The 15,668-nt window shown below is 39.8% G+C and overlaps 1 pseudogene and 2 gene segments (V, D, J or C); all 3 read left to right on the top strand.

Annotated features, from left to right (window-relative positions):
• The first annotated feature begins 751 nt into the window (after nucleotides 1-751).
• On the top strand, nucleotides 752-1,423 carry LOC131906401 (immunoglobulin kappa variable 4-1-like). The segment is given in 2 exon segments: nucleotides 752-809; nucleotides 1,011-1,423. Coding segments are annotated over 2 exon segments (462 nt in total).
• A 7,809-nt stretch (nucleotides 1,424-9,232) lies between these two features.
• Nucleotides 9,233-9,815, top strand: LOC131906400 (splicing factor U2AF 35 kDa subunit-like; annotated as a pseudogene).
• Nucleotides 9,816-13,613: 3,798 nt separating this feature from the next.
• On the top strand, nucleotides 13,614-14,208 carry LOC131906399 (Ig kappa chain V-III region MOPC 63-like). The segment is given in 2 exon segments: nucleotides 13,614-13,662; nucleotides 13,892-14,208. Coding segments are annotated over 2 exon segments (366 nt in total).
• Nucleotides 14,209-15,668: the final 1,460 nt, after the last annotated feature.

Below are 15,668 nucleotides of genomic sequence, written 5' to 3'. Positions count from 1 at the left end.
ATATTGTTTCTTTCATTCCCCTCCATCCCCCCAATGCAGAGCACTTTTTCTGTTTCCTGAAATTGTAGGGAGGATACATGTTAGTTTCTGTTGGGTTTACCTTACTTCAAGATTAAAATTTCCCTGATCTCAGGTTTAATGTCCCCAGGATCTCCAAAAAACGGTTATGGACTTCTCTTTGCATCTCTCTTCCATATTTGGCCCAGAATCTGGAGTCCAAATGTCTGAGGCACTGTTCATTGTCCTTACTGTAAGAGTTGCTGTGGAGATTGTTGATAACAAAAATAATGAACATTAGCTCTCTCACTTTTTGGCTTTCCTCTTTTCTGCCTTCTATCCTTCCTTTTTAATTGTATGTTTTCAAATCTATGTTATCTAATTTGTTGTTGTAATTTTTTTGAACATAACAATTCCTTAGGACTACCAATCTGAGATAGTTCTCCTAATGTTTCTGCAAAAGTCACCTGAAAAAAATTACGTCTTGGATTCTAACCTACATCTGCTATTAGAGCACCTAGTAGATTACTGTTGGAGAGCTGTAAGCCAATATCTTTCAGAGATTGATTATGCTCCCTGTGATGGTATGTTTGCCTGTTGATTGACACCAGCTACTCTCATACACACTGCCCAGGCATTTGATTTTGTATTTGCTGACCGCTTTGCATGCCCCCACCCACACAGTCTAGCCCAGCTGCTCAGAATTTATAAACCAGACCTTTACCATGAGAACTGAGAAGCATCAGACAGCAGGGGGAGCAGGATGGAGTCACAGACCCAGGTCCTCATGTCCCTGCTGCTCTGGGTGTCTGGTGAGAATTCAAAAGTATTATAATCTTTTTAGACTCTTTTCTTTGTATATAAGAAATTGACAATGTGTGCTAGGACATAATAGTTCTTACACAGTAATACTCTGACAATATGACATTACAAGGATATAAATGACAATTTTCAAGTGTTACTATATTCTCTGTTTGCATATTATGCATCTTCATTATGTGTTCCTGTTGCAGGTGCCTGTGCAGATATTGTGATGACCCAGTCTCCATCCTCCCTGGCTGTGTCAGTAGGAGAGAAGGTCACCATCAACTGCAAGTCCAGTCAGAGTCTGTATGGCAGCAATAACAAGAACTACTTGAACTGGTACCAGCAGAAACCAGGGCAATCTCCTAAACTGCTGATCTACTGGGCATCCACTCGGCACACTGGGGTCCCTGATCGCTTCACAGGCAGTGGGTCTCAGACAGATTTCACTCTCACCATCAGCAGTGTCCAGGCTGAAGACCTGGCAGATTACTTCTGTCAGCAGGATTATGATACTCCTCCCACAGTGCTTCAGCCTCCAACAAAAACCTCCTCTGAGAGTCTCACCAGCTGCCTGCACCACACACAGCCCTGGACCTGCACACTTCCCCCTTCTGCCTGAGAGCTGCTATGCCTGAAACACTGATGGAGAAGTTTGCAGAGCCCAGTAAAATATAATGAGTTCAATGTCTCTTGTGTCTTTTGGTATCAAAAACCTTTATATGACAATGCAAAGGAGAACTAAGTATTATCTTTTGTAGCTGAAGTTTTTCTGTGTCCTGGCCTGCTGGCAGTTGGGACATATCTCTCCCACTAGGGTCCACTAAGTAAACACACAGAGGTTTATATTAATTAAACTGTTTGGTCATTAGCTCAGGCATACCACTGACTAGTTCTTACATTTAAACTAACCCATAATTCTTATGTATGTTTAGCCACATGGATAGGTACCTTTTCCCAGTTCTGCCTTCACATCTTGTTTCTCCTAGTGGCAGCTGGCAGGGTCTACTGACTCAGCCTTCCTCTCCCAAGAATTCTCCTTGTCTATTTTTCGTGCCTATACTTCCTGCCTGGCTACTGGCCAATCAGTGTTTTATTTATCAACCAAGCAGAGAAACACATTCACAGCATACACAGTGACATCCACAGCAATCTTTCTATCTCTTCTATAACACATTGCTTGAATATGAGGGATTTATCTTTTTATAGTTCTGGTGTCCAACACAAGAGTCTATGGGCTGAAGTGATGATGATGACAAACTGTATTTCGGGTTTGGAGGCTGTGGAAAGAGTGTTTCCTACTTTTTCTAGACTCTGGAGTGCTTTCCTAATTCCTTACTGGAGCCCATTTCTTCTGATTTTTCTTTTCTTTTCTATAAATTCTTTTACTTTTTGTTACATTTTAGTTCATTAAGTACCTTTTTCTGTGTCTATGTGAGTGTGCATTTATGTGTGTGTATGCATGTGCATGTTTCTGGGTGCACATGTGACACGGCATAATTGTGGAGGTCAGAGGACATTTGGACTTGATTGTTTCTTTGTCATTTGGGTTGTAGGGATCAAAGTCAGGTTTGTCATTAAGGCTTGGTGGCAAGTGTCTTTGCCATCTGATCATCTTGCTGCCCCTTAAAACTTTTTATCGATGTAAATTCATTGTACACATTTTTCTTAAAAGCAATGTTTTTCAAGTATATCATATATTTTGACCACATGCAGTAACCTTCTGTGTTTCCCCTTCCCTTTTCTGCTATCTTTTCTTCCCTTAGTCCCTCTTCTACTTTTATCTCTCTCTCACATATACACTCACCCATGCATGCATATCCTGCCACACATACTCACATACACCCACATACACACTTATGCACATATATGCACATAGATACACACATATCCACATACATACACATACATGAACAATGCATTCACATATATATATGTGTGTATGTATATATATATATATATATATATATACATACACACACAGTCATGCACTCATACAAAATGTACATACTTAGGATCTGCAAAGGAGGGAAATTGTGATATTTTTTGCCTTTGTTTCTGGGGCCACATCTCCTTCAGAAATCTATGCATATGATTTCCAACTGTGGAGCTGAGATCCCTCCCTTCACTCTAATGGTGGATATAACTTTGTGTCAGCAGATGCTCCCTTCCAGTCTTTACATCTTTTTTTTTTTTTTTTGGTTTTTTGAGACAGGGTTTCTCTGTGTAGCTTTGTGCCTTTCCTGGAACTCACTTGGTAGCCCAGGCTGGCCTCGAACTCACAGAGATCCGCCTGGCTCTGCCTCCCGAGTGCTGGGATTAAAGGCGTGTGCCACCACCGCCCGGCCAGTCTTTACATCTTATGTCAATTAGTAGAGATTAGTTTTTGAGTGGAATATTTTGTGTTTCTCTGCAAACCATATGATAACTAATCATGTCCATATTCTCATTAAAAAATATATTGAACACTTATTTTGGAAATATTGCAGGGAACAAGTGTGTTACAGACTACATAAAATTGCTGGAGATCTCCCAATTCCTTAAAGCTGAATGGTTCTCTGAGTGATTTTGGGCAGTGAACCCAAGGAAGTAGGGAGGAAGGCTAGTGACATGTAGGCAAACATAAGCAAAGCAAGGTGGATAAAACAATCAGAAATACGGCAGAATAAGTGAATAATGGAAGAAACCACAATTGAAATGTTAAATTAAAATTTCAATGTATCAAATACAACATTCAGTAAAGGGACACTAGCCCACTTGAGCATATGACTCTGGCAGGCCTTCTCATTCTCCCAATTGCCTCTGCAGTGCTAAAAACCATTAGACTACATTCCTGAAGGTAGCCACCAAGGTCTATTTACTTATTTGGCCAATCCCTCCTCCTGAGGCTGACTACCAAGGTCCAGCTGTCAAATTATCAAAATTCAGCAACCAAAAGCCTCCATTGGTTCAACTAATTAACATGAGATTAAGCACCTTATCCTAACACTGGGTTATAAAACTATTATTTTCCTATGTTTATGTCTATACAGAGGCAGTTCTTTTTCCCTCCAGGACAAATACCCCTCTCCCCTTTTTTTCATTACATTCCCCTTCTCTCTTATCCTCTATCCTCTGTCTTTTTCTGTTATCACCTGCTCTCTCTCCCTCTGGCACAAATAAATCTCCTTTGTGCTGAGAAATTGGTCTTGAGGGTCCTGAGTTGATCCTTTTTCTTTCACACAGAACAAAGAAATTACCATAAGGCTCAGTAAAATGGAAGAAAGACTATCCTGGATCAAGGTAGAAATTGAAGAAACATAGCATTGAAATATCATTGGTTAAAAATTATCATAACTATAATATCAAATAATTCTAGCTTGCGATGAAGAGACCAATACCAAGAATCATAAGATATAGAAGGGCTGAGATAGAAACTAAAGACATAGGGAACATACTGAATTAAAGGAGAACAGAAAAATTCATATCTACACAAAAATTGGCAAATACAAAAGGCATTTAGTTCTCCAAAAAGATATCACCAGAGAAGAACCTCTCTACATCATAGATTGTGACTATTATGTAAAAAAACACAAAGTAAGGTATAATGGGAAAACGCCAAGTCGATTCCAAAGGCAATCACATCAGAATGACACCTGAAGTCCCATCCAAAACCTTAAAGACCATAAATGCATGAAACAATATATTTCAGACTCTGATAGTAGGTAATTGTAATAAGTTAGCTATGTCCAGCAAAATTGTATTTAAATTGAGGGAGAAATAAGGACATCACAAGACAATCACAAACTAAGGCATTTCATGACCATGAAGACAGCACTGCGGAAGATACTATAAAATACTATGCATACAGGATAAAGAGTGTTTCAATCATGAGAGCACAGACAAAATATTAATATCATGAGAGGAACAGATAACTATGGCTATCAGGAAAGGAGATATCAGTATGTCCTATGTTATAAGCCAGAAATGCTAAAATAGTTGAGGAGTTGGGGAAAAGGAAATAAACAACAATCTAATACACCAAGAACCTCCCCCCAAATTATAGAAATTAATGAACACTAATTAATAATCTATGTGACCCCAACACATATTGTTGGACTACGTTAAAAACTTTACCCAACTGTCTGTTTTTCAAAGAAACACAGCAACTGGTAATGACACACACTTGCTGAGAGTCAAATGGTGGATGTGTATCTAACAAGAGAATGGGGACCCAAAACTAAGCTGGCACAGCTCTGCTGTTACATTTTACATTAGAATTTGAACAAGGCTGAATCAAATAGATAAGTATAGCCATAAAGGAAGTGAGTCATCAAAAGTACATAACAATTTCAAATGTATACACATCAATTTTGGAGCTCCAGTTTTATAAAACAAAGCTGGATTGATGATAGGAGGCCCTACTGATCAGAGGTTGCAGTCTACTATAGCCGGACAGCCCTCTCCGAGCTTGGCAACATGGAAGACTTCCTTCCCCCAATCCCCTCTCTTGTGGAAGGCACCCTGATCTCTACATGACTTTATTTGAAGACTGTTTCTTGGCCTGGATGCCTGACTTATCTCTAGTATGATACAGTTCCCTGCAGAAGTTTTCTGCCTATTGCCTAAATGGTAATTAGACATTGTACAAGGAGCTTTTTGACAGGCCTGTTCTTCCATAGATGATAACCAAGACTTGTACTAGGAGTTTTATGATAGGATCATGCTGTTTAATGCAAATTAGGTGATGCCTTAGCCACTTCCCATCCTTTACATCTCCCCTCACTCTGGAATAAAGTGGAGCTGCCTCCCAGAAGGCCATTTCTGTCATTTTCACAGGCCATCTAAAGCTCTGTTGCCATTTCTGTCCCTTTGTCCTTGTGGACTGATGGTCAATGAACTGCAAGAAAAAAGGAGGTCCCACAGATAGAATCGACACAAAAGGTCAGATTTGTCCTGATACAATAGCAGAGGGTAATTTCAACACACTGTTCTCTTTAGATTCACAATGAAAACCACCAAAGAAACTTTAGAATTAAACTACATGAGAAATGAATGGTCACCATCACATCTAAAATATATCCTAGCTATCATGTATACATGTATATTATCTATCATTCTTAGTATCCCACCAACCTTCTAAAAACAGACTTCATTTTAAGCTGCAATGTAAGTCTTAAAATAGTAAGAGAATCTCAATGAAACTAGAAACCAGTACAGAGAGAAATTACATGGTCTAAATAATTCATTGGAGACTGTACAGTAGCCTCCTGAATTACCACTGATTACTGAAGAAGTCAGGGAGAAAAACAAACAGTCCCTAGAATCAAATGAAAATGATTGCACTGCTTCCCTGCATCTTTGGGAGGCAGCTGTGTGATGCCTGGAGGGAAGTTCATGGCTTTGCATGCCTACATTAAAACCAGAAAGACCTCAAATAAATGACCAAATTCAGAGAGATCTCACATAAACACCTAAAGATGAGCCTCAAGGTCTAAGGAAATGATCAAATCAAGTTCAGAGGCAGACAGTAGAAAGAGGTGACAAAAATTATGGCAGAAAGTAATGAAGTGGAGATTATAATAACAATACACAAAATAATTCAAAGAGTTTGTTTTTTGAATAAACGGTTGGGCAATAACATGCAAACTAACCTAGAGAAAAAGCAAGATATGTAAACTAATAAAATCAGAGATAGAAGAGAGAGGCTTGCAACAGATTCACATAAAATCCAGATGATCACTAAGGAGTATTAAGAAATCTTATACTTCCCCCAAACTGGAAAATCTAGAAGAAATAGGTATATTTCTACACACAACTGTTATAAAATTATGTCGAAAGAATATCAGTAATTCCAACAGAACCATAGCAAGCAACACTGTTGAAGCACTCAAAAAATGTCTATCAAAAGCACTTAAGACAGTGTCCATTATATTACTGTAAAGAAGGTGGAAGCTGAAATAGATGTTCTTAAACATGAAAATGCTAAGTTAGATCACAAGAAGAATGACAAGGAGGATCAGAACCTCCAGTCCATAGAATTCCAGGTAGAGCAGGAACATGCTAAAGCACAGCTGGCAAGACTCGACTAAGAACTGGGAAAAAAAAGGGAGAAAGATACAAGACCTGTTGAAAACTGTGGAGAGGCTGCAGAAGGAGAAATGGATGAAGGTGTCCAGGCATAGCCTCGGGATCAGAGAGGAACTTTCTGCCAAAAGGCTGAAGGAAGAAGTTTTGCACCCAAATAGAGGAAATGCAATCTCTTTCCCTGGAACCCTACATGCCAAACTGTACATACTTTTACTAATTCCTATATTTCAGAGTTTTTATGGGAACACTACCAACTGCAAAATGATATAGACAGATTGATTTCATAGAGAAATAAGCTGAGGGTGGACTCTGAAGTATCAATACAGCAATTTGAAAACTCCATGAAAAGGGTCAAGGACAACACAGCCACATGTATTGAGGCCCTCAAAGCATCTCATCAGAGAGAAAATACCTTAGAAAACTCCCCTTCTGAAGCAGCCAAACTGAATCACAAAATCACAACTCAAGAAGTACTTATAAATAATTTCCAAGGACAAGTTCATGATTTGCAGGGTTAACAAGAATCCGTGCATTTCTCAAGTTTGAGAAGAAATCCTAAAGGACATGTTACAAAACTCTCGGGAGAGTTCAAGGATTATAATGAAAACTATATAGCAGAAATGAAACATTTCATGAGTTTAGAAAGGATGGTCAGGCAGATGGAGAGGGAACATAAGCAAAGAGAGCAGGTACTCTAGCAAATATTACAGCAAGTGGTGTATTATTCCACCAAGTGGTGGAAACTAGGCACAGCAAGGGAGCTGAGAAATGGAAGAGACTTTCACAGTTAAAGAATCGGAATCTGGGAAAGTTCTGCACAAAATTAGACTTCATGGTAGATATTCTGTGGGAGCTGCATCATCAGAGGTTAGATGTGCCAGTTTCTCTTGCAGATGAAGTAAATACAGAAAGATTTTTAGTTGGACCTCTGAAAGGTGCGACCTTGTTGGAAAATAGATGGAAATGTGCCACTGTTGGGACAGCTTTTGAAAAATAAGGATCCACTTAAGCCATAGGTGAACACCACCAGAATAACATGTTGGAACTAATTACCCTCAACATACAAGAAAAAGAACATACGTGATGGTGTATTTTACCAAAAGCCATTAACTAATCACATTTGAGATGACTTATGAGAAGGCTCCATAATGTCCCATGACCATGATTTGCAAGGTTTACTGCAAAAGGGCTCTCTCCTAGGCTAGAGTGGAAGAAGAGAATTGGTCATCCTCAGCCACATTTCATAGACTAGATGTGTGCTTCTCATCTTCTGTATGTCAGAAAATCAGCTCTTTCTCATAAAATGGGTAGAGGAATGTGGGCCTCATAGTGGGAACAATCTCATTGACTGACAGCTGAGCTATAGAGCTTCCTCAGTAATTTCAACGTCTGTCATAATTTCTTCTGTACAGGGAAACAGCAAGATCTCTTGGGCTTTTTGGACCTGATATAAAGTGACAGATAATGGCATAGGTAAATATATTCCTTAATGTAGGCCAGGTCTAAAAAACAACAGTCCTAATTATTGGCAGCTCTAAAGTTGTAAGTCATATAAGAAGTTTACCATTTCTGTTCAAAAAGGATTATTATGTCCAATATAAAAATAGAAACATGCATAAAATAGCTAGTATATTTTACAATCCCATTTTTAAAAGTAGATAAATGCATGAGATAGTGGTAAATCGAAGCTGTGGCCTGTTCAATATGAGAAGTGTAATTATTGTCTTAATGCCAACATTTTGTAATGCATTTTCTTTCTAAGAGGGGAGTAAAAAGCATTATTGTTTTCATTTTTTTCTTGTACAATATTTCAAAGTTATAATACAAATAATTTATTTAAAAATAACTGAAGCAAAGGACTTATGGATGCTTTGCAGAATCCTGACAGACTTTCAATGAAGAGCTGACATTAACACTCCTAGAACTGTTCCATGCCTTAGAAAAGGAAGGAACATCATCAGACTCTTTGTATGGAGGCAGCATTACCCAGATGACAAAAAAAAAGATAAAGGGGAAAAAGCCAGAGAGGAGAGACCAATTTCCCTGATTAACATAAGGACCCCATAATTCTCACAACTGAAATCTAAGAACACATGAAGAGGCAAGTTGGTTTCTATTCAGGGATGAAATATTGGCTGAAACCCAAAAATGCTACCTGCAATTCGGCACAAAGTGCTTAAGAAGCTGAAATCTTGTCATTATCTTGATTAGTGCAGAAAATTCATTTAAACTCAGGATAAAATCCCTGAATAAACTAGGAGTAGAAGGATCATTCTTGAATATAATTATGAATATAGGGCACAGTTGGTGGCATGGGCAGCCCTGTCTGGAAGAAAGCAGAATATTGGTTTCTATTGTCAGCATGGAGACAAACAAAGTCAAATGTTCAATTTCTTTCAATATTGGAGCATGTCATTATGGAGACAGATGTTTTTGGTTGCACAATAAACTGCCCTTTAGCCAGATCATTTTTATTGAAATCATCAAATAGAGCCCCAAACAGTGCACAGACATCTGATGGCTCACACTGTTCTGTGAATGACATGGAGATACAGGAGCACTGTGATGGGTTCTTTGAGGAAGTCTTTACTGATGTGGAACCAGCGTACTGGCGGAGATAAATGTCTGCAACAATCTGGGAGCCCACCTGATAGGGAACACGTATGTCAAGTTTCTCCCTGAAGAGAATGTTTATAAGGTTGTGAAGCAGTGAATAAACCTTGGTTTTATAGGCAGCCAATACACACACAGGTGTCTTAGGTGTCTAATTGCAAAAAAGCCTAAAAACAAAATTCCAGTTTGAAATGGGAGATTGCACAAGAAAGGCTTCTGCAACTTCATGCACTTGAAGCATCTCCAGAGAGCTAAGGGAGCTGTGTGGTCGCCAGCTCAAGAAGCAGAGATCCTGCAACTGTGCTACTGATACAGAGACAAGGGTCTGGTAGCAGCATAAGAGGTGGAGGAGAAGAGAATGATAGATCTGGGCAATTCTGAGCCAAGCCGTTTTTACTGTGTGTCTGCCAGCAGTGTTGTAGTTGATTGACAAGCCAGTTCACAATGGTATAAAAAAATAATAAGAATAACAACCAAACAAAGATAGGATCTTGAAAGAAATTAGTAACGACACAGCAAAACAATATAAAACTAAAACAAAGCTTATGAATGATAAAGATATCATTATAATTTTACTAAGTTGGGAGAAACAGAGCATTGCTTCACAAATATGAAATGAGAAAAGGGTACATGCTCACTCTCTCACTCTTATTCAATGAAATGTTTAAACCTCAGTTATAGAAAAAAGGCAAGAAAGAGAGAAATAAAAGGACTATAAATAGTAAAGGAAGTCAAATTACAATATGTTCTTATACTTAAAAGACTCTCAAAATTCAACCAGAAAATTCTTAGACCTGATAATACTTTCAGCAAAGAGCAGGATATAAACAAAGAGCACTATATAAAGTAAACACACAAAATCCTTAGCTTTTCTGTGTAATAGTAACAAACTTACTAAGAAAGAAGTCACGGATACATTTCATTCACAACTTCAAAACAAAATATCTAGCAAGCAGTTTTGTAGCTAGAGTTTTCCTGCCTGGCCCACAGTCAGGACAAATCTCTCTCACCCGCCAGTCCCATAGCCATTCAGACCCAACCAAATAAACATAGAGACTTATATTGCTTACAAACTGTATGGCCGTGGCAAGCTTCTTGCTAACTGTTCTTACAGCTTAAATTAATCCATTTCTATAAATCTATATCTTGCCACATGGCTTGTAGCTTACCGGGATCTTCCCATGCGGCTTGTCATGGTGGCGGCTGGCAGTGTCTCCCTCTCAGCCTTCCACTTCCCAGAATTCTTTTCCTTGTCCCGCCTATACTTCCTGCCTAGCCAATGGCCAATCAGTGATTTATTTACTGACCAATCAGCAACACATTTGACATACAGACCATCCCACAGCACTTTCCCTTTTCTTTTCTTAAAAAGGAAGGTTTTAATCTTTACATAGTTCCAAAGTCAGCTTGGTATATTTGGGAATTTGGGCGTAGTTTCTCTTACTACTTCCTGCTGGAGGGGGGCATTGTATCTTATGGGGATACAAAGAAAATTTTAGAATTATGGAATAGTCCATGAGAGTATGTCGTCTGAGCCAGTCGCCTTGAAACCATTCTGGATGTTGGATCATCAGGGCCATGGTGTCATCGGAGATCTTTCAGGGGGTCTTGGCTGGTCAAACCTGATGTATCTTAATCTTGAACAAATCCATAGCCTCTGGCTTTCTGTGGAAATAAAATCAGAGCCTCCTTTCCAAAGCAACATATCCTTACATCCAAATTTTGAAGTCAAGGTACCTTTAAAATATACATTTTGGCATAACTCAACAGCTTTTGTAATCAAATGTTTTTTTTAGTTACGAATATCAAAGAGAACATAATCCAGATTCTCTGTGTGGTAGCCATCTTTATATGGCTTATTTCTTTATATTAGCTTGAGCCTATTGCTTTAAACTGCAGCCTTCTAAGCCTGAAATGGCGCTGGCGCTGTGGTTTCTGGTTCCGCCCATTTTAGCTTCCCAACATGGCGGTAGTACGTTTTCCGCCAGCTCTGGGAGCCATCAACTCTCAGAAATAGTGGGTCTATGCTTCTATCAAAGCAACGTGTAGCCCAGAAACCTCTTTTTTTTTTTTTTGTTTTTGTTTTTGTTTTGTACTAGCAAAGGCTAAATCCACCACACAGCTTAATGTGTCATTTGCAGAGGCCTCATTCCTGCCATACTGCAGGTCGAGCACATATGCCAGGAACCCGCCATAGTAGCTCAAACACGCAGGCTGCCGCTAGCTTGAAAGAGACAACTAGGAGCTGTTTTTAGCTCCATTTTAGAATCTTTTTACTCAGGTTTTAGGTGGAAACTCTTGCCCCACGTTGGGCGCCATTTGTAGCTAGAGTTTTCCTGCCTGGCCCACAGTCAGGACAAATCTCTCTCACCCGCCAGTCCCACAGCCACTCAGACCCAACCAAATAAACACAGAGACTTATATTGCTTACAAACTGTATGGCCGTGGCAGGCTTCTTGCTAACTGTTCTTACAGCTTAAATTAATCCATTTCTATAAATCTATACCTTGCCACATGGCTTGTGGCTTACCGGGATCTTCCCATGCGTCTTGTCATGGTGGCGGCTGGCAGTGTCTCCCTCTCAGCCTTCTACTTCCCAGAATTCTTTTCCTTGTCCCGCTTATACTTCCTGCCTAGCCAATGGCCAATCAGTGATTTATTTACTGACCAATCAGCAACACACTTGACATACAGACCATCCCACAGCACTAGTTTAAACAAAGAAGTTAAAGATTCCTACAGTGAAATCACTGAGATGTTAAATAATGAAGAAGATAGAGAATGGAAAGATCTTCCACACTCACCAATAGAGAAAACCATGCAGGCTGTGGTAACAGTGTGATACAAGAATACAATCCACATCTATATCCCAGGGACACAGCCTTCAGAGTTGGAAAAGCAATAGTGAAAATCTCACTAACATCCACTGAAGTGAGCATTGCAGTGCTCAGTTGTGCAGTAACTTAAGCACCTCTTGCTTTGAATTACACAGAAAAGGTGAAGCTCTGTGTGTGTGCATCACTCTTTTAATCACTAGAAGAAAAGGAAATAATGAATTTAATATTGGCTTAGTTTTGGAGGTTCTTCTCCATGGGAGGAAGGTTATGTGTGTCTGGAGTGAGGCAATACATCAGGACAGGAATGTGTGAAGACATTCTGAGCATCTTGTGGAATGAAAGAGGAGGAGATCACAGACACACTTCTCCCAATGAGCAAAGGGGTTAGTGACCTCAAACCTTCCCAGTGTCTCTGTATTCATTCTTGTTCTACCATCAAACAGAACAACATCCTGAAGACCAAGGCTTTACTACATGGGTCTTCTGGGACAGTCAAGCTGCCATGTACAGCAGTCCTTGATTGGGGAGCAATGAACTTCATTCCGTCTCTTTAAATATAATAATAGCATTCAAGGATATCAGGGTCTGAGACGTTTCTGTCAAATACCAGTAAACAGAAATGTCTAACTTTCCCTCACATTGTCAGTACCTCCAGCTCAGGTGCCATAAAGAAGGGAAATGCTGATTATGAACCAGCCTCACTTCCCAGCTAAGCTGAGGTTTTTCTTAAAAGGTGGTTAAGTGGATAAGAGCCTTTCCTGGTCTTGCAGAGGACGTTATTTCAATTTCCAGCATCCATATGGCAGTTCAAAACCATCTGTCAAAATAGTTCCAAGTGACCCAATGCCTTCACCTGGAATCTAAGGACAGCAGGTACAAAGTTGGTGCACACACATATATGCAGACAAAACATACACACATAGAATAAATATAAAATATCTTTCTAAAAGTTGAATTCTAAGGGAACACAGTGCTTCTCTAACTCACATCCATTACAGCAGAGCAATGACAGTGAACTACTCATATGGAACCTCAAAATAACAGAAAGTGACAATTCCAAAAGGCCAGCCAAAAAGTCACCTGGGATACCCCACTTAGAACACTCTAGGGAATCCTTTGCTAACCCTAACTGCCATAGGGTGACACAAGAGCAGGTGTCCTTTGAGCACCAAGTCAAGCTTCTCTGAGCTGATTTGCATATTGAGACTTTAGTCACAGTGCAGCATGCTCAAAGCAACTTTAAAGGCAGCTTTACCAGTGCCCATGGAACAGCCTGTAGTCCAGGTCTCAGAGATGGAGTCAGCTGCTCTCCTTTTGTGGGTACTGCTGCTCTGGGTTCCAGGTGAGAGGGTTCAGTGTTTAGAGCATCCCTTGTAGCCCTTGTTGTTTTCCATGCCTTGATGTTCTGATCATTGAAATTATGGCATTTAATTACTGTTACATTTCCGTTTTATTTTATGGTTTTTTGAAGTGTAGCTTATGAATGCTGTTAGAGATTCCACATACATGATGGTTTTATACTGGGGTGCATTAAGTATATCTGTGACAGCTGGGTGTGTTTTCCATTTCAGGATCCACTGGTGACATTGTGCTGACCCAGTCTCCAGCTTCGATGCCTGTGTCTCTGGGGCAGAGGGCCACCATGTCCTGCAGGGCCAGCAAGAGTGTCACTTCATCTGGCTATAGTTACATGCACTGGCACCAACAGAAACCAGGACAGCCACCAAAACTCCTCATCTATGGAGCATCTAATCCAGCATCGGGGGTCCCTGCCAGGTTCAGTGGGATAGACTTCACCCTCACCATCCATCCTGTGGAGGCTGATGATGCTGCAATCTATTACTGTCAGCAGTGTAGGGAGTATCCTCCCACAGTGCTCCAGGGCTAAACAAAAACCTCTTGGGGATGCTGCTCACTGAAGCTCAGTCTTTGAGCTGTGTCTTTCCCCAGTATATCTCAACCCCTTGATTTTACAAATCTTGTTATTAAAAGAGTGAAGCTGTGAAACAGAGATTTCTTAAACTAATGTGTGTGTTTGTCTAAACATGGGTGCTTTATACTTTTTCAATTTTCTTCCTAAATAAAAAATACTGTTTTCAAAGCATCTTTTTTATGTTCAATAGATTGACTACACAATTATTTAAAATTTACTGGAAACTTTCCTCAGTCTCTCAATATAAGAGCCTTGAATAGTGAAGATTGTTAGTTGTCTTAAAGACACAAGCTGACATTTTCACCTTAATGTCACATTTGCACTTCTATTTGCTTGAGATTTCAAAGTCCCTCTTCCAAGAATCACACACTTCTGCCTCCTGCAACTGATTTACTGCTTAGCTTCTGGTCTACATTTCTGTGTCTATCACAGATGCTCATCCACAGTCTTAGACTCATTAGCTGCTCTTTTCTCCTCATCCAAAACTCACATCTATCTCTATACTTCTTCCACAATATGGCCACATTCTCTTCTTGCCTGCTTTTGATTTTTGCTATCTTCTTAGATGGAGGAGTACAAAGTCTCACTGTGTATCCTGAGCTGATCTGGAAATCACTATCTAGCACCCTGAACCTGCAACCTACCAGCCTCTTCACCATGACTGCTAAACTACATGACACCATGCTCTGGAACTTTTCATATTCTAGTTATTATCCCATTGCAGGTGAATGAACTCTAGAGTGTAAGGCATGGTCATGGAAGCTTTACTTCATAGAAACCCTTCCCTTCTTCATGAACCTTCTTTGGGCCTTTGTATCTTCCCCATGTGGAGTGAGAATGCTCAAGCAAAATGACCCTTAGCAACACTTGCAAACCTTTGAGTTTTTCAAGTTTACAGTCCTATCACAGGATAGTGAAACTATATTGTATGACTTTCCTAGTGCTGCACAAAAAGTTACCACAAACTCTGTGACTTCTGAGCTCAACACCTATAATCTGAGCAGGGAATGTCTCAGTCCCCTCCTCAGGCTCTCACAGGTTATAGTTAAAGTGTTGTCAAGGCTGCGTTTTCATCTGGGTACTCAAAAGCATCTCATTGTAAGACTAGTGAGGTTGTTGTACAAAGTGTTTTTTTTTAAATTTGATTTCACTAAGTTTCCCAAGATAACCTTGACTTCCCAAATGTCCTAACCCAACCAATCATGTGAAGGGATTAGAAGCCTGATCCACCCTGCCCAATGGCTGTCACAGTTACTGATGGGACAGGCAATAAGGAAAACATCAAGGATATAGAAGATTTCAAGTCTACTACTAATCAGCTTGGACCAGGAGAAGTTGACTGAATTCCATCCTCAAACACAGGAAAATAAGTATTGTATTCACATCCACAATGAGTCTTTTCTGAAACAAATCCA

The sequence above is a fragment of the Peromyscus eremicus genome, chromosome 3, assembly GCF_949786415.1.
Source record: "Peromyscus eremicus chromosome 3, PerEre_H2_v1, whole genome shotgun sequence".
NCBI lineage: Eukaryota > Metazoa > Chordata > Mammalia > Rodentia > Cricetidae > Peromyscus > Peromyscus eremicus.
The sequence above is the reverse complement of the archived record's forward strand: the minus strand, read 5'-3'. Positions and strand labels throughout refer to the sequence as shown.